Here is a 22,916-nt window from a genome sequence, read left to right as displayed (position 1 = left end):
AAAAGATCCTTTTATCTTTGTCATTATAGTGACTTTATGATGTGGTCCAAGGACCTTACTAGGAAGAAACCCTGAACCCTAAGTGTGTACTTACACTGAGTGGGAAAAAGCTTTGTAAGCTGCAGTTCAACGTCACAAGTCTTTCCTCATCTGCAGCCTCTTAGATGCTTAGGAGGATGTAATAGTTCTACCATATGTAACCTACTCTTTTTTTTTTAGTGAAATATATTTGATATATATTTATTAATGTGTTTCAGGGGTACGGAGCAGTGATTCGGGTATAGACATTTATATACATGTTTTTTCAGAGTCTTTTCCTTATAGGTTATTATAAAATACTGAGTATCGTTCCCTGTGCTAGTAGGTCCTTGTTGGTTACCTATTTTATATATAGTAGTGTGTATATGTTAACCTCATCTTCATAATTGATCCCTTCCTGCCTCTATAACCTGCTTTTAAGCTTTAAAATGACCCAGACAGGCATGAGGTGGTCTAATGTTGTGAAAAAGCATGAGTTTGGGGAGTCAGAAGATCTGAGTTAAAATCTATACTCAGATGTTTAACAATTGTGAACTTAATTAACTTTCTGAGTCCCAGTTCTTTATCTGTAAAAACAGGGTAATAATACAACCTTACCTTTAGGGTTGTTGTACTAAACGAGATAATGTATTTGAGATTTCTTGCTGTGCAGTAGGTTTTCAGTAAGTTGGTTTTTTCTTCCTCTGTATTAATGCTTGAAATATTTTCTAGTAGTGGCAGAAATCCCTAACAATCCCAAATTTAGAGATATCAAGCTCGTTTAGTCTTAATGTGCACTTCTCCCCTCAAGAATGTAGTGTCTCCTAAGGTTGGCCAGTTCATCTATTGCTGATGAATTAAATAGGGGAGGATGGCTTTGGGGGTAATTAGGAAACACTATTTAAAAAAAAATAAGCCATTTAAAATAGTTCCACTGCAGTATTTTGAAAGCTTAATGATGTTAATTAAAACTATCTTGTTATTGATTTTTTTTTTCTACACCTGTTCCCAGGGAAGGAAAAATATGCAAGATGGTACAAGTGATGGTGAAATTCCAAAATTTGATGGTGCTGCATATGATAAGGACCTGGTGGAAGCCCTTGAGAGAGACATCGTCTCCAGGAACCCAAGCGTCCACTGGTGAGTCTGTTAGGTTCTTGAATCACAGCTGCGGAGAAGGCTGTAGGTTGGCTTGGTGTGGCTTGTCTTGCTATCCATTCACCTCCTGATTCTGACTTCACCCGTAATATGAGTGTGCAGACTTGGCAGAACAGTTGTTCTTGTAGAATACAGCCAAGACATTTTCATGTTAATTTGATGTTGACGTAACCAACAAAGGTTGCTAATTGAATAATGTCCTGATTTATAACTGTAGTATGTTTTCACTGATCATTTTATACAGTAAAAATTAGAATACTGTTCTTCCTATAAGAATAATTTTCTAAGTGAAAAACAATTCAAAGAGCTGCTATTGACTATAAATCAAAGGTGACCCCAAATAAGCCTGTAACGTGGCTGTTCTTCCAAAGGGATGACATAGCAGATCTGGAAGAAGCTAAGAAGTTGCTGAGGGAAGCTGTCGTCCTTCCCATGTGGATGCCTGACTTTTTCAAAGGAATTAGAAGGCCTTGGAAGGTGAGAATTTATTAAAATAATATAGGCATAAAACTGCAGCTTGCATGATAAAGAAAGCCAGCGTTGTAGTTTCCTTATGCATTTATTAGCGTGGTCTGTAAAGGTTGGGGGAGGCTGGTGTGTACCTCGGGTACCTGGACAAGGATTTGTGGTTGAGATGCTGCCTCTGCCTGGCAGGAGACGGGTCGAGAGTGTTGATCCTGTCACCTTTAGAGTCACTTCCCTCAAGGGTGCTGAGCTGGAGACGAGTTTTAAGAATTTTCCAGGTGTCTGTTTCTGTAAATGGAAAGTTAGCAAACAAATTAAATAGTAATAGTACATAGCCATAGAATAAGTATTTGATCAAATTAATATCTTTTTAAAAGCTGACCTGTTTCTCAGTAATTAATTATTTTGATCACTTCATCTAGGCCAGGTATAAATTCTCAGAGGTAATGAGAATGTTTAGATCTTTCTAGCTTGCCCTGTGCTTTATAGTCTAAAGCCTGGCCAGGACTCGCACCTCCTAAGTTCAGTGCTTTCATTCTAGTGTATTAAAAAAGCCCTTCCGATAGCTGTTGCCTGAACTGTTTTTGGTCTTAGCCATAGGCAGAGTCTTGCTTTGCTCTGATTGGCAGAATGAAATAAAAGCGTGATCTTACTTTGCCCCTTCTAGATTAACTGGAAGGTCTTTTATGTTCTTAATACTTCCTCCTTGTTTGTGCCCAAAAGGAGAAAGGAGAAGAAATTGTGTGTTTATACCATGGCATTTTGATTGCCTCTCACAATTTAAAAGCTTCTATAGACTGTTTGTTATCAGTTCAGTTCAGTCGCTCAGTTGTGTCTGACTCTCTGCGAACCCATGGATTGCAGCACTCTAGGCTTCCTTCTCCATCGCCAACTCCTGGAGTTTACTCAGACTCATGTGCATTGAGTTGGTGATGCCATCCAACCATCTCATCCTCGGTCGTCCCCTTATCCTCCTGCCTTCAGTCTTTCCCAGCATCAGGATCTTTTCAGATGAGTCAGTTCTTCTCATCAGGTGGCCAGAGTATTGGAGTTTCAGCTTCAGCATCAGTCCTTCCAATGAATATTCAGGACTGATCTTTAGGATGGACTGGTTGGATCTCCTTGCAGTCCAAGGGACTCTCAAGAGTCTTCTCCATCACCACAGTTCAAAAGCATCAATTCTTCGGTGCTCAGCTTTCTTTATAGTCCAACTCTGACATCCATACATGACTATTGGAAAACCCAGAGCTTTGACTAGACGGACCTTTGTCGGCAAAGTAATTTCTTTCCTTTTATGTGCTATCTAGGTTGGTCATAACTTTCCTTCCAAGGAATAAGCATCTTTTAACTTCATGGCTGCAATCACCATCTGCAGTGATTTTGGAGCCCCCAAAATATAAAGTCAGCCACTGTTTCCACTGTTTCCCCATCTATTTGCCATGAAGTGATCAGACTGGATGCCATGAACTTAGTTTTCTGAATGTTGAGCTTTAAGCCAACTTTTTCACTCTCCTCTTTCACTTTCATCAAGAGGCTGTTTAGTTCTTTTTCACTTTCTGCCATAGGGTGGTGTCATCTGTATATCTGAGATTATTGGTATTTCTCCCATCAATCTTGATTTCAGCTTGTGCTTGTAATTTCTATTGTTTTGGATATCCATCTATTTGTTTTAGATAGAGATAACTATTTTTTATAGAGATTACTAATTTAGGCAACAGTACCATAAATTTCCCCCTTTATTATAACTTTAAAAACAATGTTTAAAAGAAATAAGGCCTTCATAAAAATAGGTGTTTAAAGGGGTTTTAAAACACCTGGAATGGTAGGTGTATCCTCCCTAGCATGACAAGTCCTGTGTCCTAGAACCAGCCTGGAGAGGAATAGTTTCAGGGGGAAGGGAATGAACGGTTATTGGCAGCATCAGAGATCAGAGGGAAGAGAGAAGCTGTGAGTTAAAAAGTGACCATTGGGTTAGTCAGTCTGGTATTTTTTGTGGAGCATTGGGGGCAGAAGTCAGACTGTAGCTCATGAAGAAACAGTAAGCATAAAACATTTCTTTAAGAAGCTTGGCCAGGGAGGGAAAGGGAGAGGTAGATAGTCATTAGAGGATTTGTAGGGTCAAGTGAAGGATATCATTTTTCAAATAAACAGAAGAGGAGATACAGGAAAGAGAGGAGACAGTTGATGGAGTAACATCATGAGGAGGTGACGTGTTTGAATGCTGTCCTGTATCTGTGAGCTGTGTTTGTGCACAGATGCTGACACTGGAAATCATCTCCTGGTCGTGGCCATGTTAATGACATTATGAGAACTGAGGGCATTGGGAGGACAGTGGAAAGAGAAACAGGGCCTTTTCTGTAGCTGTGCCTATACCATTAGTTGTCTTTACAGTTTTTGAAATATCAGTGTCACATATAGTTAAAGGTTTCTTGCAAAGCAAAAACAAATTTTTATAAAATGAGTGTTTTAAATCCTACTGATCCCTCATTGTCCTGGGTATCAAAATTCCATAGCTAGAAGCAGGTTTGGACAGTTTCTGAATTTAGAGTTTATGAAACTTTGCTATGCACATAGTTTTCAAAGTTTAACTCCTCCAAAGCTTGTTAACAAATAGCTCAGAATTCATCTTAAGATCACCAACTATTAGGCCAAAAAATGTAGTGTTAAGTATATATCTGAACTCTCATTGGAAGTGTTAGAAGAAAATGGTAAGTATTTAAAAATCTTCTAGCCTTCAGGACTGGAAGATTAGTGTTCTTGGATAATTTGTACTCCTTGATTTATTTTTATAGAATACTTCTGTTTATTTGCTTTCAAAGGTGAGAAATAACTAAAATTTAGATTTTTGTCTATGTTATATTTGGCTTTTTCATTACTAACAGTGTTTTATGTAAACTGTTAACTGTCCAGCACAGTTAAAATGCTAGCTAATTTGATTGTTTGAATCATCAGTAGATTTTAGCTACCTTATAAGCTGAAAAATGGATCTTTATTTCTGATTGAAAGTATATATTATGTGTTGTGGAGGATAGGTTTTGTGCCTAAGGAGGGCAAAGGATATATAATTCTGCTCCATGTGCTAGAAAATGTCATGTATTTTCATTGCTTAAACAGAGCAGTAAGTCTTAAGCTATGCCCAAGACCATCCATGTTTGTCTTCTGCCAGGTCCTCTCCAGATGTCCCAGGTGATTCCTTGTTGTCTAGGCCCATTGTCAGTCCAGCTCTCAGCACCTCTGATACCTTTGAGACATTCTGTGAAGTGATTCGTCATTTTAGTTTTTTTTGTCTATAAAATGAAATGTGTCACATGCACCATGATTTTACTGTGACAGTTGAACTTCTCTTTTGATGGGAAGAGTTTCATGTACATTATTAGCTGATGATATTTTATAAGAAAGCATTTTAATCTGATAAATCACTTAATACATCTTTTGAAATTTCAGGGAGTGCTGATGGTTGGGCCCCCAGGCACTGGTAAGACCATGCTGGCTAAAGCCGTGGCCACTGAGTGCGGCACAACCTTCTTCAACGTCTCCTCTTCCACACTGACATCTAAATATAGAGGGGAATCTGAGAAGTTGGTTCGTCTGTTGTTTGAAATGGTGAGTGATGATATGTTTGGATTTCAGAGTCCTGTTTGTATAGGCACATGGTATCCCTGTAACCTAGATCCATGATTCACCTAGGTATCTTTTTAAAAAAGGTCAAGTATGGTTGTAGTTTCAGAGTTCTTGACACTAGTAAGACATGGGGTGGTGAGTTTTGTGAAGTGGCTCTTGTGTCTTCAGCTTGCATTCCCCTCTGAGGTTGAAGCCCCGTGGCATCCCATCCAGGGAGGGTAGAAAAGACTTGGGAAATGTGTGTAGTTTGGAGGCTATTTCTGACTCTCTAATGAGCTGATTGAGCAGAAATTTATTTTAATATATATTTTGAAAACCAATTAGGAATTGATCTATTATTAAAGTTTGTTCCTTTTTCATAAACATTTGCAATAGTTACTTAGGAATGTATATTTGAGGATACGTTGATGATTTATCTTTAGGAGCGTTCTGTATTATGGAAGTTTTCAAACACAGAATTAAAGATAGGACCATGAATCCTTGTGTATCTGTCACCTGACTTCACCAACTGTATAACTTATCTTTTATTTTTAGGATTTTCCTTTTTCTGATATGATTAACATATCAGTAACCAAAGAATGGCATTAAAGCAGTGAGAAATTTCTGCTCTTTTTTACTGTTGTTTTAGATGGAGGAAAATGGCATTTTAGAAATTCAGTTTATTTTATGAGATCATTAAATGATTTCTTTCAAATATTTTCACAAAGGCTAGGTTTTATGCCCCGACCACGATCTTCATCGATGAGATAGATTCTATCTGCAGTCGAAGAGGAACCTCTGATGAACATGAGGCAAGTCGCAGAGTCAAGTCTGAGCTGCTCATTCAGATGGATGGTAATTGATACTTAATTACTGCCTCAAAACTATTCAGAATCCTTTTTGAATTTTGTGTAAATTTATTTTTTGGAAATTCTTAGCGAATGGACCAGAAGGCCGCTGGAGTTTATTTGTAGTCATTTGTTCATCCACCTAATTATTCATTTCTTCATGCACTCAGAAGACGTCTGCTACATACTTGTACTGTTTCAGGTTCTGAGGTTACAAAGAAAAGGAATGTCATGGCCTTCAAGGGGCTTACTGTTTAGAGATGTGGTCCAGGGTCCCAGGGGTCTTTAAAACTCCTAAAAGGTGCACAGATGCTGAACTATTTTCATAATAATATCAAGATATAATATTAAGTGAAAAAACTTAACTTTTTTCACTCCCATTCTCTTGTAAGTAAAGCAGTGGAGACTTTCAGAGGCTATAAGACATGTGGAATATCACAGTAGGTAAAAAGCTGAAGCAGATATAAGAATCCACATCTTCTCTGTTGAGTCAGACATTAGAGAGATTTGCAGAAATGCAAAAAAAAAAAAAAAAAGCCAGCCTTCTTACTAATCTTTTTTGGTTTAAAAAAACAGTTATTTTTCATAAAATATATTAAAAATATGTTAACAAATAATGTATTTTTTATTGTTAAAATGAGTTAATATTTTTTAAGTCTCAGTATTAGTTTTTAATAATAAGTATTGAATATTGATATACTCCACACACACAAAAACTCTTTGGAGCTCAATAATCTTTAAAGGTGTAAAAAGGATTCTGGGACCAAAAAGTTTGAGAACCACTGTTCTAGTTGAGAAGCATGCACTTCATAGACAAGTACACTATATCGCTAGTTCTGTAGTAGAACTAAACTCTTGAGTGTAGTGAAAACACAGTATAGGAGGGGTACCACCCGGAAGAAGGAAGTCATAGAAGGGAATAGCCAAGGGGCTTTGAAGTATTGGTAGAAGTTATTCAGATTCAGAAGGAAAGGCTTTGGGGAGCCATTGGAGGAAGAGAGTAATGGGCCCAGAGGTGCTCTTTAGAGATTTGTGACTCTGATTGCCAGGCAGTGTAAGAGGTATAAAATAATTCAGTACTAGGAGGCCCTTCCCTCAGTGAGTTTACCATTTTTATGTCTGTTGAAGTATAAAAGAAAGGAATGTCTGTGTTGTATTTTTTTGCAAGCAGGGATGTGGAGGAAAACACATAAAACATTTAAAAACATCACCAAATACAAAATCATTTGTATTAGCTGAATTTTATTGCTGGGTATTTGTGACCATTAGTTGGACAGCTTAACTCTTTATAACTATTGAAATAGGAGTTTAGTAATTTATTAAGAAAATACCATTGAATTAAGTTGTTTTAAATCTACTACTTTGGTATATCAGACTCAAAATTCATATCAATAAAGTTTGTGAGTTTTTGGTAATTTTTTTGTTTATTGTTTATTTTCCAGAGTTTCCTTTCTGTAAACCTGTTTTTTTGTTCTAAAATTTTAATTCTGAGAAGGTAGACCCTGTGTACATATATTTGGTTTTGTGTAAAAAGAAATCATTATTTTCAGTAGCAATTGATTATTATATTCATTCTTAAATTTCTTGTTTATTTTTTCTCAGTCACTTAAAATTAGAAGGACAAAATTATTGCAGTATAATGTCTCTCAAAATTATGATTGCATGCTAGTATTAAATAAATGTGAACCCTATTCTGTTCTCCTTTCTTGAGAAAAACAAATTAGAGTAATAACTAAAAAATTCATGATTAAAAAAAAATAAAGTAGTAAAACAGCATAATCTCCCTTGCTTCCTCTTTGCAGAGGAAAAACACACAAAAAAGATTACAGAAAAAAATTAGATTTTCTTATCAGATTAGACTTCTGCAATAGACCATGGGAATTCTTCTGCCTCTTTCTTTACGTGTGGATCTGTCTGGTTTCTGACACCACACAGGTGAGAAGGACCACATCATGTTTGTCCCTGAGCCTCCCACCAAGCCTATAGCTGATGCTTAGAAGTATTGGTTGAATGAAAGAATAAGGGACTGTAAGAAAAATGCTCTTCTTTACCCTTGTTGTCCATAGGAGTCGGAGGAGCTTTGGAGAATGATGATCCTTCCAAAATGGTCATGGTATTGGCTGCCACTAATTTCCCATGGGACATTGATGAAGCATTGCGGAGGAGATTAGAAAAAAGGATATATATACCTCTGCCAACAGGTATGATGCCTTCCTTTTACTCCATTTTGATCTTTCTTTTACTTCTTGTTACCTTTCTCTGTTTCTCTAAGTCTTCATTCCATTGGCATTTCGCTTATAGAAGTTTATAAATAACCAATTTGCTATTTATGGAGACAGAGGCTACAGTGAAGTTTCTTACATTCAGGGCGGCGGTGTTTTTTTCCCCCATGGAACATGCTTTATTTTATTTAACACTAATACAACCCTGTTAGGTAGGGAATGTTGATCCCACTTCACAGGTGACCCGTGTTCCCGAGGCCCCAGACCCAGGTGTAGTAATAGCTGATATTTGTGTGCTTATACTGTGCTCTCTCCTGGCTTAGCTCCTCAATGTACTTATTGAGTACTCCTGTGAGATAGAAAATATATAATTAGAAAGAAAATTGATGACAGAAGTTTATAAACTGCTGAGGAAAGCTTAGCTTGGGGGGAAAGATACAAGTTGATGGTACAAAGGCAGCGATTCAGCTTTCTTTGAAATATTGGAGAACATAGACCTGGCTGACTATTGAGATTTTTTTTCTGAACTTATTTTCCTGTATGAAAAGGTAATGTCCATCGTGGGTAATGACTTTTAGGTGCTTCTCTTTGCTCATTACTAGTCTGAACATGTGTAGCTCGTGACCATAGAACTGGAGAAATTGCTTTCTCCTAAAGGGCTCCCAAACAAATACTCACAATTAGAACGCCACTGTTTCTGACTTCTTTCACCTGTGTTAATTAAGGTCCCAGGTGTTATTTAGCTCTTTGCTGTTTGCAGGACATTTGTTATTAAGTGTTGTGTCAGGATGAAGATGTGTGCCCCTTGTCCTTAGAGCGTCTGAATGGTTGGAAGGGAGCCGTACACCTGCCCCATTTAACTGCAGTGAAACCCGGGAGCACCTGATACCGGGGTTGCCCGTAGTCTTTTGGGGTGGAAATGAATAGTAAATTCTGACCACGGTGCTGAGGGGAGACTTCATGGAGGAAGTTGCATTTTTCACTGAATTTCCATAGAGAAGGATGAAAACAGAGGCATGGCTGCTTGAAAATGAGTAGACAGCTATTGTGGGATAATCTGGTGGGATAGAAGGGTGTGGAAGAATCTGATGGGCAAAGGGTATGGAAGAGACAGAACTATAAAGAAAATATGGGAAGACAACAGGCCTGAAAGAATGGTTTAGAAATCTAGAGTAAAAGGAATGGAAAGAAAAGTAGATTTAGAAAGTTAAAAAAATTGAAGGACATTTTATGAACAAAATCTATGCCATGAAAAGACGTTTTTAGTTGGAAAAGGCAAGAAGTACAGGAATGAAAATAGATAAAACAAGAAAAGCCACCCAAAAAGACATATTGTAAGTTATGTAATTTACATAAAGAAATATGCAGATTTCTTTAAGTTTGAGAGGCAATTAGAACTTGATGGCAAGGAAAGGCAGTGGATGGGTTACTCTTGCCGTTGCAAACAGTCTTGTTTTGCTCACAGAGTCTGTGGATCAGGAATTTGGATAGGGCACCACAGGATGCTGTGTGTGTGTGTCCCCTCATGTCTGGGGTCACAGCTGGAAGGTCAGCAGAGGAGGTGACTCCACGCTGGAGTCTGACTCATCTGGAGTGTCTCCACCTGGGGCGGACACCTGGGGCCTCAGCTGGAGCACCTCTGTGTGTTACTTGGGGTTATTCCATGTGGCCCGGGCTTGTTCAGGCATGGCGGCCTCAGCTGATCACGTTTCATACACGGTAGCTCAGGGCCCCAGGTGTGATTGTTCCACTGGAAAAGGTAGACGGTGCACTGTTTTTTGACCTGGCTATAGAGGTCAAGCAGTGTCACCTCTTTGTACCCAGAGTAGAAGCATTTACAAGCCCACCCATTTTCAAGTGGAGGGGAAGGAGACCGCCAGCGGGTGGGGATGCACACCACGCTGTAGAAGTGCCTGTGGGTGAGAGGCTGTCACACCATCTTGGTGACTACCATCTTCCGTGGTCAGCAGAAGGAGGAAGTCAGGCAACAGGCTCGGTGGAGGAGCTTGGCCGCGCACTGAATACTTGATGCATCTGAATGACGGCAGCAAGCTCTTGTCAGCCTGACAACTGCCTTTCTCCGGCACCTTCATTTAGTTATGCTTGACTTTTAGACTCACCTCCCTAAACCACCAGCGCATCACAGAGTCTCTTAGACTCCAAATGATTCTTATTTCCTATCACATCAGGGTTAGAGTACTTCTTTTAAGCTCTCTTTTCAATACCTTATCTTTCCTCTTTGTGTCTGTTTGCATTTCTTAGTATTCTGTTGTACTTTTCTCCTGATATTTTTTTTCACGTGTGCTTCTTCCTACTTCCATGTCATGGTTTACAGCGCTCTCACTTCCCAGGGTGTTTTCCCTCTTCCTTTCTATTTAAGTTTTATTGGTTTTGCTGAGTCAATGAGAACACACCAGTTCTTTGAGGTCTTCTCTGCCCTGGCCCCTCTCCCTGTGTGGGTGTCACTCCCGTGGCCGTTTCCTCTTGTTGTGTCTCCCAGTTGGTCCTTTATGGAAGGGCTCTGGCTTTCTCTGTCACCCTCTAGTCCTGTTTGCTGGCTGACTGGGGGTGGTGGGGGTGGTGGGACAACGACCACTTACTGCCTGCTGCCTGTGGGCTGCACCTTTCAGGTGTTAGCTCACGGCGCCCGGCTTGTGAGGTCGATTCTCTTCTCACCTTTCCTCGTGAGAGCCGAAGCCCTGAGGGTTGGGTGTCCTCCCAGGGCAGCAGAGCTGGATGTGTGCCCAGTCCTGGAGCGCGTGCTGGTTATCCGCCATGCTGGACGGCCTCAGGTACTCGAGAAGAATTGTTACTACAAGTGTGTCATCCATCTAACAGTGTTTATTTAAATTTCAAATGTGTATTAACTTGGTCATGTAGCGTTGACAGTTCTTTATACTGTTGTTACCACATTAACCCCTCATTAAATACTTTCACAACGTTATTAAGTATCATTAATTCGGTTCTATAGAGATGATAAATCCTACTTAGAATCTTCTAACAAATCACTGATAGAACCAGTGTCAGAAGTTGCTTTCCCCACGTCATGGTCGCTGGAGAAGAGCGTGCTGCCTACTGAGCTTCAGTCCTACCAGGCCCTCACGTAGGAGAGGCTTATGCCCCAGAGTTCCTTGAAGTTTGCTGTTGGGAGTTTTATTTCTGTGGAAGATCATGTTAGGTTAAACTCAGTGTTTTAAGTTCTTAGGACAGGCCACAGTAAAACATCCTGATTTACAAACACAGTGATGTTCTAGTACTGGGACTAAAATAGCAAAGTAATGTTCGTTTATTCACGAACATCCACCTGCTGTGTGTGGAGCACTACCAGCTGCATTGGAGCCTAGAGTTTCAACTTAAGAATTTAGCGGGGACACAGTTCAGCCCATAATGTCCATTATGTGGTCATACCACAATTACCCATCATGTTATTTGATGGATGTTAATACTTATTTCCAGTTTTAGGCTGCTATGCTGCTCTGAACATTCTTCTATATGCTGTAATGGTGCCAGTGCCTAAGTTTCCTTAGGCCATGATGGAGCATTCCATCCTAGGAGCGAATTGCTGGGTTGTGTAGCACGGCTGAAACATCAGTAGATAAATCCAGTCTGTCTTCCAAAGTGGTTGGTTGCTCTAGTGTACACTCCTCCCAGCAGTGTATGAGAGTTCCCGTAGTTGACATTTCTCCTTTGCCTAGTCTTGTCAGACTTCTAAATGTGTACCAGTGCTTATTGTGGTTTCCTTTGTCTTTCCTTTGCTATTAAGGAATTTGAACATCTTTTCCTTTATTGATTGGTCATTTGGGTTTTGTGATATATGTGTTCAAGTTTTTTGCCCATTTTTCTGTTAGGTGGTCCAACTTTTTCTTACTGATTTGTAGGAATTCTTAAACTATTTTAGATATAAATTTTTTGTTTAGTCTGTTGTATTTCTCAAACTATAGATTGTATGTTTTCACTGAGTTAATAAGCCGTGTCTTTTGATGAACAGGAGTTCCTGATTTTAATATGGTCAGTTTATTAGTCTTTTTGTTTGTAATCAATTTCTTTTATGTCTTATGAATACCTACTCTGAGGTCATTAGAATAGATTCCTGCTTTATCTTCTGAAATGCTTATGAATTTGCATCTTATATTTAGATCAGTAATACATCTGGCACTGATTTTTATGTATGGTGAGGTATGACCCAATTTCAATTTTTTCCTTCTGTGAATAGTCACTTCTGGCGTCATTTATTGAAAAGACACCTTTTCTCCCAGTGCCTGAATCAAGTGTCCACACTGAATGCCCTGCTCTGCTTCTGGGCTTCCTGCTGTCTATCCTGGATCTGCTCGTCTGCCTCTGCAAGAGTGTTACAGAGATTTGAATCTTATTGCTCTTCAGTAGAGAAGTTCCTCCCACCTTGCCGTTTTTCTTCTGGAGAGTCTTGGTTATTCTTGGTTCTTTCCATTAACATTTTCATATCTGTCTGCCTGTCAGGTTCAAATGTACCTGATGGAGTGTTTTATTGGAATGCCTTAACTCTGTAAGATCATCTGGGGGAGAATTGTCAGTGTTGTGAAAGACGACACAAACAGAACAATACTGGGGAACTGTTTTAGACTGAAGAAGACTAAGGAGACAGTAACTTAATGCCATCTGTAATTTAGGTCTTTAAGTAAGGAGTGAAAGCCTGGGACAAATGTGGACATTTCAGTCTGGATTGTGTATTAGATAATCCTCACGTACTGGTGTTAAATTTCCTGCTTAGTGAGATGATTGTATGGATACCTTTGTTCCTAGGAGACACTGCTGAGTAATTTAAGGTACAGTGTTGTGATGCCTGTAGCTCCTCACAGTTGATAAGGTAGGGGAGTAGAGGAGAAGGCAAGGGGGTGATAACTGGGTAACAATTGGGGGATCTAAAGAAAAGGTAGATGGCGTTCACTGATTCTCTTTTTACTTGAAAATTTAAATTTTCAAAATAAAAATTGAGAGAATTAAATTTCATTTTGTCTATTAGAAAATAATAGAGAGCCACATCTGAACTAATTTTGCATCATCTTAATGTGCTGTATTAAGCAGATTTGCTACAAAAACTGTTGGTAAAACAGCAAGATTAGTTATATTAAAAAGTCTGTAGTTTGTTTCAGCTTACTTCATATGCATTTTCAGTCACATTGGAACAACGAATGTCTGTGCGCTGGCTCTCCAAGTTAAAATATATATTAATAAGCGTTTTGTGCCAATTGCTGATTTCTAGGAAAAGAAAACTAGATTTAAAAAAAAATACCGATTAGAGTCCTAGAAAGTTTTTCCTGTGTCGTACTAAAAGATGAGCAAAATAACTCAGGAGTTATACTCCATGCACTCTAGTTTCATAAAACTAGGCTAAATACATTTTTGTTTTTACAAAAGCATTTCTGGTGCTAGAATACTAATGTTTTTATTTTTCATAAAGGGTCTCAGACCCTTTGTTCTCATGGCAAGTGTCTTCACAATCTTTTAGGAAAACTCCGAGTTTTGTTTCAGTTATTAGTCGTTGCAGCTAAGGCACACAGGAAGGTACATGCTTCCACGAGTCATGGGGTATATCAGTAGTTATCTGTAGACTTAGAGTTATTTACTCTTCTTTGCATTAGACTCTGTTTTGTTTCTTGAATGTTAATAGATGATTTCTTAACAAAATGGTTTGTAAAGTAAAATATCTAATAGCAGAGAAATCTTTTAACAGCAAAAGGAAGAACTGAGCTTCTGAAAATCAATCTTCGTGAAGTTGAGTTGGATCCAGATATTCAACTGGAAGATATAGCAGAGAAGATTGAGGGCTACTCTGGTGCTGATATAACTAACGTTTGCAGGTATTTTTTTTTTAATGGTCTGTGACCTTTTTGTATCTGTTGTTTTCTGTGAAGCTTCACTGGTCATTGTTAGATGAATAGTTATATAACAATATGTTCACCTTGTATAACCTTTGATTTTTAAGAAATTGTATTGCCTAACTTGGTAATAATGACTTCGACAACCTGAGATTAATTTAGCCCTAAATTGGAGCCTTGCTACATCAACATAAAATAATATCATTTAGTTTGGGTTGGTATCATTTTACTACACACATGTGAAGAAAAGTGATCAATTATATATATATATATATATATATATATATAAATTTCCCTTTCAGTTTAGTAACATAACTTTTAGACAGTTCACATCACTCAAGAGGATTTTTTTATAGTACTTAACTTTCCTGACAACACTTAAATTGACATCAGTAAAAACTGTGATGTCTATGTTACTCCTTTTTTCTACGATTACTTTTCTGTGCATCCAAGTTTAGTGGCACTCAGTAAGCTCATAATAGCTTCTACTATTACTATAGTAAAATGTATAAAAATGTGAAGTTTTGATTGGCTTGGCTGCCTGTTCTCTATCTTGTGAGCACTCATTGTCTACTTAACCTGTGTAATTATTTATAAGAGATCAAGAACAGAGTTGAAAATAGGATCTGGAGAAGTCAGATTTTACTTCTTCACTTGCCCACGAATATTCCCTGTGGGGAATTCCATATCTACTATGTGTACATGTATTCATGCTCCAAGGAGAAAGGTTCTTGACTTTTCTTCCTCTGCTTAGATTGTAGACAAACTGGCATAAGATTTAAGTTATTCTAACATTAGCCTTATATTTATTTCCAAATCCGCAATTCAGTATTTCATAATTCCCCTTCAGTTTCCTAGACTTCTGGGCTGTCTGTGAAGAGTAAGTGAGGGAAAAGAAAATTCAGCACCATCTGAGCCCAACCCAGACTTTTAGGATTCACCAACAGTCCCTTTTATGTTTAAGTCCTTAGCATCCTGTGTTCACCTTTCCTGAACCCTCAGGATGTCTGAAGTGGAAAATTCTGAGCGGCATCATAAAAACATGTAAAAATAATCTTTTGACTGTGTTCCCTTAACTTTATCATAATTAAATGTGTCTGAAACATTCACAACAGTAAATTCTCACTGATCCTGGTGTGTTTTTAGGGATGCATCCTTAATGGCCATGAGACGACGAATCAATGGTCTTAGTCCAGAAGAGATCCGTGCACTCTCTAAAGAGGAGCTTCAGATGCCCGTGACCAGAGGAGACTTTGAGTTGGCTCTTAAGAAAATCGCAAAGTCTGTCTCTGCAGCAGACTTAGAGAAATATGAAAAGTGGATGGTAGAATTTGGATCTGCTTGATTTCTGTCAGCTCTTTCATTTCTGGTATTTTTGTCTATAAAATGTGAAGAAATTCCAACAATTTTTTTTTAAACAGGTTTGGAACTTTTCATTGGAGAGATTTTTCTCTGAAAGGAAAACAGTTTAAAACCGCAAAGAGTATACATGTAGTAGAGAAATAAGAAAAGCCTACATAGAGAGCCTGACGTTCACGTATCCATGCGTTCCGATTGCACACCCACACCAGAGTATGGAGGGCTGAAGAAAGTGACCCATGTGCTGTTGTAGAAACTTCTTTACAGAACATCTAGAAGGAACTCTGTTTCTGACTTTGCATTTTTTTCCCTCTTTTTAGCTCTGAACATAAAGGACCTTTTCTGTTGACTTTTAGCATCAAAACTGGGTTTGTGTCAGATCTGTTCCTTGTTTTGAAGAGTGATAGTTTTGGATTAAATAATGAATCTGCTAGTTAAACCTTCAGCATTCAACCACTACTGTTAGAGGCTGTTAACACCATTTACCTTTCCTTCCCTCACCGTTTCCTCTGCTAGCTATTTAATCACTCATTGAGCTTTGTGAGGGTGTATAGCTTCATGCTTTGTGGTTTTTGAATCATCTTGCCAGGTGGCTCCTCTGATCTGGAGTATTTTTGCTGGCAGTACTTCATGTTGGAAGGGCAGGAAAAGTATCATGTTTGCATAAGAACTTCCTCTTCGTTCTAGACTTCTGAGTTTGTTTTCACTCTTCTTTCAGTAAGTTCAACAGATCAGCCCTTGCTCTAACATTGTGTTTTGCTGAATTTGCCTTTCGTATTCTAAATAAATGCTTTGGTATTCTAAACAAGTCCACTCTCTTGTGGCTAATGCAAAACAAAGCAAACTCTATGGTTTTCTGGACAGCTTGTTTATTAACAAAACAGCATCATGCGTAATGAATGATGTTCAGTTGAACATTTAGAAATCATTCCTTGTCTAGGTTGAGTGCTTGTACGCACACTAAAGTTAGGTTAGAAATCAGCCTTGCTCATTCACTTCAGCAGGAATTAGACAAGAAGGAGGCCAGAAAAAGAGAGGTCATGTATCTAGTTATGAGTAGCCGAATGTTAGTTTTTAAAAATTGCATTATTCTGACTGGGCAACCTGTGCTTTGATAGTCAAGCTTTAAAAAAATTTGTATTGGATGGTATCCTGAATTTTCAATTTTAGACAGTAACTACTAGTTTAGCTAAAAATAATACAGCTTTTTTGACAGTTGAAGATAACTTTTAGCAACTTGCTTAGGAGCTTTTCCCCTACTAAGAACTATATAATTTTTAAGTAAGTCTGACTCTGAACTGCAGTATTCATCTGATGCTTTAAATCACCCTCCCCCTTTCCTCTGAGGCGTAGATTTTAAGAGTTAAAATCATGAGATATCATGGTTTTTTTTAATTGAATTAGTTCACCTTAATTCCTTTTATTCGTGAACTTTTAAAATAGAGAAATAACCCCACTAACATCATCTTGCAGACTATTGCCAGGCAGTAGCTTATTTTTTTCCTTAAATTCTAGGAGTCATTGTTAAAACCTTAGTGTTTTGATTGCCAAAAATTTTGTATATGTTAGTTGATTAGTTAGACCATATTTCTAGATTTTATGTTGTTTGTCTTGGCTCATGTTTCAATTTTTCCTGACTTCTTCATGCATAATAACATGGTAATTGTGGTTTTTTTTTAAAAAAACTGTCAGTTGATTAGTTCCTGGGAGCTTGTCTTTACTGTGTTCTGTTAGTCGTGTGTGCTTTTTTACTTCCCTGGTTTCTCTGTCAGAGGATGGTGAATGCTTTGTATGTGTTAACCCCTTAAAGGATCCTGGCTCTAGCTAATGAAAATGAAAGGCACAGTAACCTGTGTGTGCTTTGAAAAGATAATATGTAAAAGTTTTTCTCTCTTTAAATTTGCTTTAAAATTAGAACTGGAATCCATTTTGTTGAACAATACAACCATTATAGACCTGGATGTTTTCAAGAACCATTTTTGCCATTTCCCAGGCTACATGTTTATTGTGAACATGTACACATGTAATTATGGAGAACCTGTAAACCTGTTACATGTTTATTGCAAACATTTTGTTTGCATAATTCCTTTGTTTTTAAAAGGAAATTAATATTCATGAAATGTGCCAGACAAATGGCTGAAACCTTCTAGAAATCCAAGTAGAAAGTAGACGTTGGTGTCCCAGATTTTGTCTTCTAGTCAGCAGCATCGTGAGCATTCCAGAATGACCAGATACATGTTGGGCTTGGACCTCTGCCTCCAAAAATGCCAGGACAGCTTGGAAGAAGTAGCATGCTATGTTCTAGCTGCCAGTGGGGGCTTTGTTTGAGCTCTGGAGATTGCACGTTTTATGATGTGATATTTGACTGTCAAAAAGTAGGCTGAAATCACTAATTATTCAAAAAATGAGCAAGTGTCTGGTGAATCTACTGTAAACAAACATATAACTGCTACACCAGGAAAAATACACCGCCCAGATTTTCAGTGTAATTGTCACTCTTCCACTTTGCTACATGTAGGCTGACTCTTTGAAATATGACATTATTGATACTGTAGGTTTTGAACAGCTTGAGTTTGTTTGAATTCCTTCCTGGGAGGTTTCTGTATAGGCTGCTGAATCCATGATGAGAATCACAGATCAGCTGACACAGTTCTGTTTTTACTTCTCCTAATCCCGAAGGACTTTGAGGTCCGGTGAAGGACGAGGCAGGCATTGTTTGTCCTGTGGGCTTTGGCTCCTTCCGGGTTGTCTTGATCATTGAGTCTTGGCGTGATAGATTCCCACACTTGCATTTCTCTTTGCGGGCGATAAGTCACCTTAGGGTATTTCCTGTGTGAAAGGCATAGAATGCTAAGGGTAATTGCCAGCCTTTTCCAAGAAAGGGACACTTTAACCACATAAGGAAGCAGTGGTAATCATTCTTTTAACATTTGTTTTGTATCTTCTGTTCCATAACTGTTTTGATTGTATAGATTTGTTTATATACTATATATACTACTTACTTTGTGATGTACATAATATTTATGTGAATTTAAAAATCTGTCACAATAGAAAAGGGTAGGAATTACAGTTGGAAGGCATATTGGAGGAATTCAGATATTTAAACCCCAAATGTTTTAGTCTCATTGCTGCTAACTTTTTTTCAGAAAAAGCTAAAAACCACATTATAATTACTGTGTTTACTTATTTATACTTTTAAATTAGGCTTTTTATACTTATTTATTTAATTTTTTAGGACATTTGCTTTTAATGTTGTTTTCTCTTGTGGAAACGATATGAATATTTAAAAAATAAAGCCCCTTAGTAACACTTATGTTTTTAAACATTCACAAATTGACAATAATTCTTTGCATTTTTATTAGTTTTTTTGGGCTCTGGACAACTCTTTAACTCTAGGGATATTTCTTAATTTCCAGTTGACTTGTTAATAAAAACAGGAAAAATATGAAGGTAATGTCATCAGATTTAGTTTTTTTATTTTACCTTTCTCATTTCTTGATTGATTTTATTTTATATGTATAAAAATAGCCTAGATTCTGCTTTGTCACCAGCAGTGTGTACGTTTCTGTACATTTATGGAAATTTGGCACAACAAATAGGGAATTAATATGGAGGTTTTCCTCCTGTGAAAGGACTCTGATTTTATGTTCAAAATTATAAAACACACTTTTGTTCTGCAAGCTCTGAAATGACTAAATATTGCCCTTTGGAAAACCTGAGTCTTTGCACATATCATTTCTGGAGTCTACCTCAGTTCAACAAGCTTAGTTTCACGTGGGAATGAACTGAACCATGCTGAAATTCAGTTCATCATCTAGGCAGATTTGTCTCTTGAATCGCTTCCTTCTTTCTCTTCTCTCACTCACTAGTTTTCTTTTTAACACTGAAAGTTTTATTGAAGATGCTGGTTGTTCTTCCTCTGGCAAAGCCACACCCTCCAGGTGAAGCCTCTGCGAACATCTACGTTAGTCTTCCCACCTCTGTCACGGCAGCTTCACCACTGGGGCTTCCATTCAAGGAGAACAGTGCACCTTCTCAGTAGCTTCATAAATACACACTCGTGTGGCAAGGACCTAACCCTTCCTGTACAAGGACCTGAGTGCTTTGTGACAACACAGAGAGGGGGGCGTGTGACACGTCCATTCGCACGGCAGCAACTGATGCCTTCGGTTAATGCTGTGTGGACACAGTGCCCAGGAAGAGTGCTCTGTGCTGTGGCCGTTGGTGTTCTGTTAAGCTTTTTGTTTCAGTGTCTGTGTCCCAGTGTTTGAACCTAACTTAAAAATATGTTTCCAAATTGTGTTTATTGGATGTGCTTCTCCTTACATTTTGTGTGGCCAGGCCGCCAGTTCCACGAGCTGAGCTGTGTCTGCGTAGAGTGTAATTTGGTAATAAATTTCTAGAGCGTGGCTTGTCGGTGTTTTCTCTGTGGTTCATGTTTGATCTACAGTCTCCGGTCCACTTATTGCCACCAGTGGGAGTAACAGATCCCTCGCTACAAGGGATGACTTTTTCCAGAGTTTTAGTTCTTATAAAATCACATATTGTAAACCTGTTATTTTGTGTTTGCCATGCATTATGCTAATAACTTCAAGCTTGATTCAGGTAAGATAAGAATGGCTTTTCAGTTAATTCTGTTTTAACAAATACATTTGTCTTTCTTGTGTAGAACCATTTTGCAAAGTGGGTGCTCCATAAGGTGAATTTTCTTGGTGACTGTGTCTTATTTTATGAATCCCCCAAAACTATTTTTAAAAAAATTCATAGGCTTTATTTTTTGAGCATTTTTATGTTTACAGAAAAATTAAGCTTGTGTGTCAGTAGAGTTCTCATACACTTCTTCCGTCCTCACCCCACCCTGCCATTTCCCCTTTTATCAGTATCTTCTCTTCAGTGTGATTGACTTGTTTTAGTTGGGTCAGTATTGATTATTAGTAAAGTTTACAGGTTACATTTCAGTTCACTGGGTTTGACAAAAGCATCATGTCATAAACCCACCATTACAGTGTCACACGGATAACGTCACTGACCTAACATCTTCACCTTTGCCCCCCCTCTTCACCCCTGCACCCAGTGTTCTTTCTACTGTGTCCACAGCTTGTCTTTTTCCAGGATGCCATATAGCTGCAGTCGCACGGCACGTGCCCATTTTAGACAGGCTTCTTTTACTTAGCTGTATGCATTTAAGATTCCTCGTCTTTTTGTGACTGATGGTTCATTTCTCTTCATCAGGGAATAATATTCCATTACGTGAATGTGCCAGTCTGGTCATCCATCGCCAACTGAAAGGACATCCTGGTTGCTCCCACCCAGGCTTTAACATTCATAAACAAAACTGCTGTCAACATTCCTGCTCAGTGTTTTGTGTGGACGTAAGTTTTTGACTCATTTGAGTACATACTTGAGAGGACAGTTGCTGGAGTGTGTGGTTGAGTTACGTTCAGTTTTGTAAGAAACCGCCAGGCTGCCTTTCCAAGTGACTGCACCATTTGCATCCCCACCAGTGTCCTTGCTGGCATTTGTTGTTGTCGTGGTTCTCACTGCGCCATGCTAACAGGGGTCTCCTGGGTTCTCAGTGCTGTTTGAATTTTGAATTCTCTAGTGACATGAGGTCAAACATCTTTTTATATGCTTATCTATTTTTAATTGACTTTTATTAAAAGCTTTCTGAAAGATGTCACACTTGTTCTCTGACTTTGTAAAACAGAGAATTTGAACATCTCCTCCTCTTTGTGATTCAGAGTTTTCCTTGTGATGCGCCCCCCCTCAGCAGCCAGTGGAGGGGCGAGCAAGCTTTTCTGCCTGTCACTCCGTGGTCTTTGAGTTGTGGCATTTGCTTTCATAGCATTTTTACTCTCCTGTTATCAGGCTGTCAACCTTTATTTCTCTTCCAATTTCCGACCTGCAGTCTTTCAATGAACCTAATGGAAAGAAACACGTTGTTAGACGTGTTAGAATTATGGGTGAATTAGGAGTACAGCCATTTGGGGATGAAGAGTGATAGGGAGGTGTGTTGGTTGAGTGTTCAGTGTTTGTGTTGTTTCTCTAGGCTATCTGTGGCCTTTTGGCTTTATCTCTGGTTCCCAGAGTGTTCCAGGTAGACCCAAGTGTGAAGCAGTTATTTATGCATCATTATTTTGTCATGTTGTATGATATTTATAGCTGGAAGGCACCTAGCAACAACTTGATTCCACGGCTCCCCTTTCTTCCTCGCTGTGACTGCTGAGGTTTTGATCTCTTAGAGGGTATAAAGGAAAAGAATGAGGTACAAAATTAATTAAGGACAAAAAGAGGACACACGCTGGCTAGGGCCTTCTTCCCTTCAGTCTCTGCACACTCTCCAGCGCCCGTGGCCAGTGCTGCCTCCCGCGGCCCAGTGCTGTGCTGACCGCTATGCTTCAGAGGACACGCGTGCTGGGGGTACCTGGGCCGGGACTTCAGTTGCAAACAGTGAGGGAAGCCTTGCCTGGCCAGGGGCAGCTGCTGCTTGCAAACAGATGGGGAGAGAGGCAGGGTGGGCTCGAGTCTCCTCTGGCGGATCCCATCCACCCAGGTTCAGACTTCAGAGGCTGGCACCCCGAGCTCTCCTCCCTGCCCGCCTGGGTGTCCCCCATGGTCAGCTGCTCCCCGCCCAGCAGAGGCCGGAATTCACCAGCGACTCCTCCCCCTCCCATTCCCAGCCAGTGCTGCTCCGCCCGCCAGGTGAGAGCGCGAGTTGAGAACACGTGTGTTCGGTGCCCACTTCCCATCCTCTTTGTGATCTGAAAAGTCATGGCCAGCTCTTCCCCTATTTCTGATTTTCTGTGATCTTCTTAGGACCTTTCCTGTGAGTTGTTGAGAGGCTCAGCAGCAGCCTCAGGTATTAAGACCTGAAATGGGGAGCAAATGACCTGGTCCAGGCCCTTCATGTTACTGGTGAAGGAATGGCGCCCACAGAGAGTTTAAGATGTGTGTTCAGGATCACATTCTGAATTGGGAAACAGGACAGCTGTCTATTTCTCCTCTTGATAAATGCTGCAGGTAAGGTGTAAAGAAAGCACGCCAGACAGCAAGCACATTTATGAAGGGGCTTCAAACCTCTGCAGCGTGGCGCAGATAGAGGCGGTTCATCCAAGTAGATAGTAGTTAAGGATAAGAAATACCAGATGAATTGACATCATACAGCACTGGCGCTGACATTTGTAATGTTTGCTGCACACTAGAACTTTACCTTTATTGCTTTATTAAGTCCACACATTTGTTTTAAGATGTATTTACTATTATCCTTTTCTTTTCTTTTCTTTTTTTTTTTTTGCAGAGGGCTTCCCTGATAGCTCAGTTGGTAAAGAATCCACCTTCAATGCAGGAGACTCCAGTTCAAATCCTGGGTCGGAAAGATCTGCTGGAGAAGG

At 39.1% G+C, this 22,916-nt stretch overlaps 1 protein-coding gene across 5 annotated transcripts in view; it reads left to right on the top strand.

Moving 5' to 3' along the window:
- Window positions 1–19,934, top strand: part of KATNAL1 (katanin catalytic subunit A1 like 1) — a 57,717-nt gene extending 37,783 nt beyond the window's left edge. For all 5 annotated transcript variants that reach the window (XM_020874302.2, XM_020874304.2, XM_070471746.1 and 2 more), the window contains exons 5-11: window positions 1,031–1,158; window positions 1,548–1,653; window positions 5,086–5,244; window positions 5,970–6,096; window positions 8,156–8,290; window positions 14,022–14,148; window positions 15,313–19,934. In XM_020874302.2, coding sequence (XP_020729961.1) covers window positions 1,031–1,158; window positions 1,548–1,653; window positions 5,086–5,244; window positions 5,970–6,096; window positions 8,156–8,290; window positions 14,022–14,148; window positions 15,313–15,511 — 981 coding nt within the window. In that variant the 3' untranslated portion in view covers window positions 15,512–19,934. The remainder of the gene's footprint in view (window positions 1–1,030; window positions 1,159–1,547; window positions 1,654–5,085; window positions 5,245–5,969; window positions 6,097–8,155; window positions 8,291–14,021; window positions 14,149–15,312) is intronic.
- The last annotated feature ends 2,982 nt before the right edge of the window (window positions 19,935–22,916 follow it).

Source organism: Odocoileus virginianus, chromosome 8, assembly GCF_023699985.2.
Source record: "Odocoileus virginianus isolate 20LAN1187 ecotype Illinois chromosome 8, Ovbor_1.2, whole genome shotgun sequence".
Classification (NCBI taxonomy): Eukaryota; Metazoa; Chordata; class Mammalia; order Artiodactyla; family Cervidae; genus Odocoileus; species Odocoileus virginianus.
Note: the sequence above shows the minus strand (reverse complement) of the source record. Positions and strands in the feature narration are given on the sequence as shown.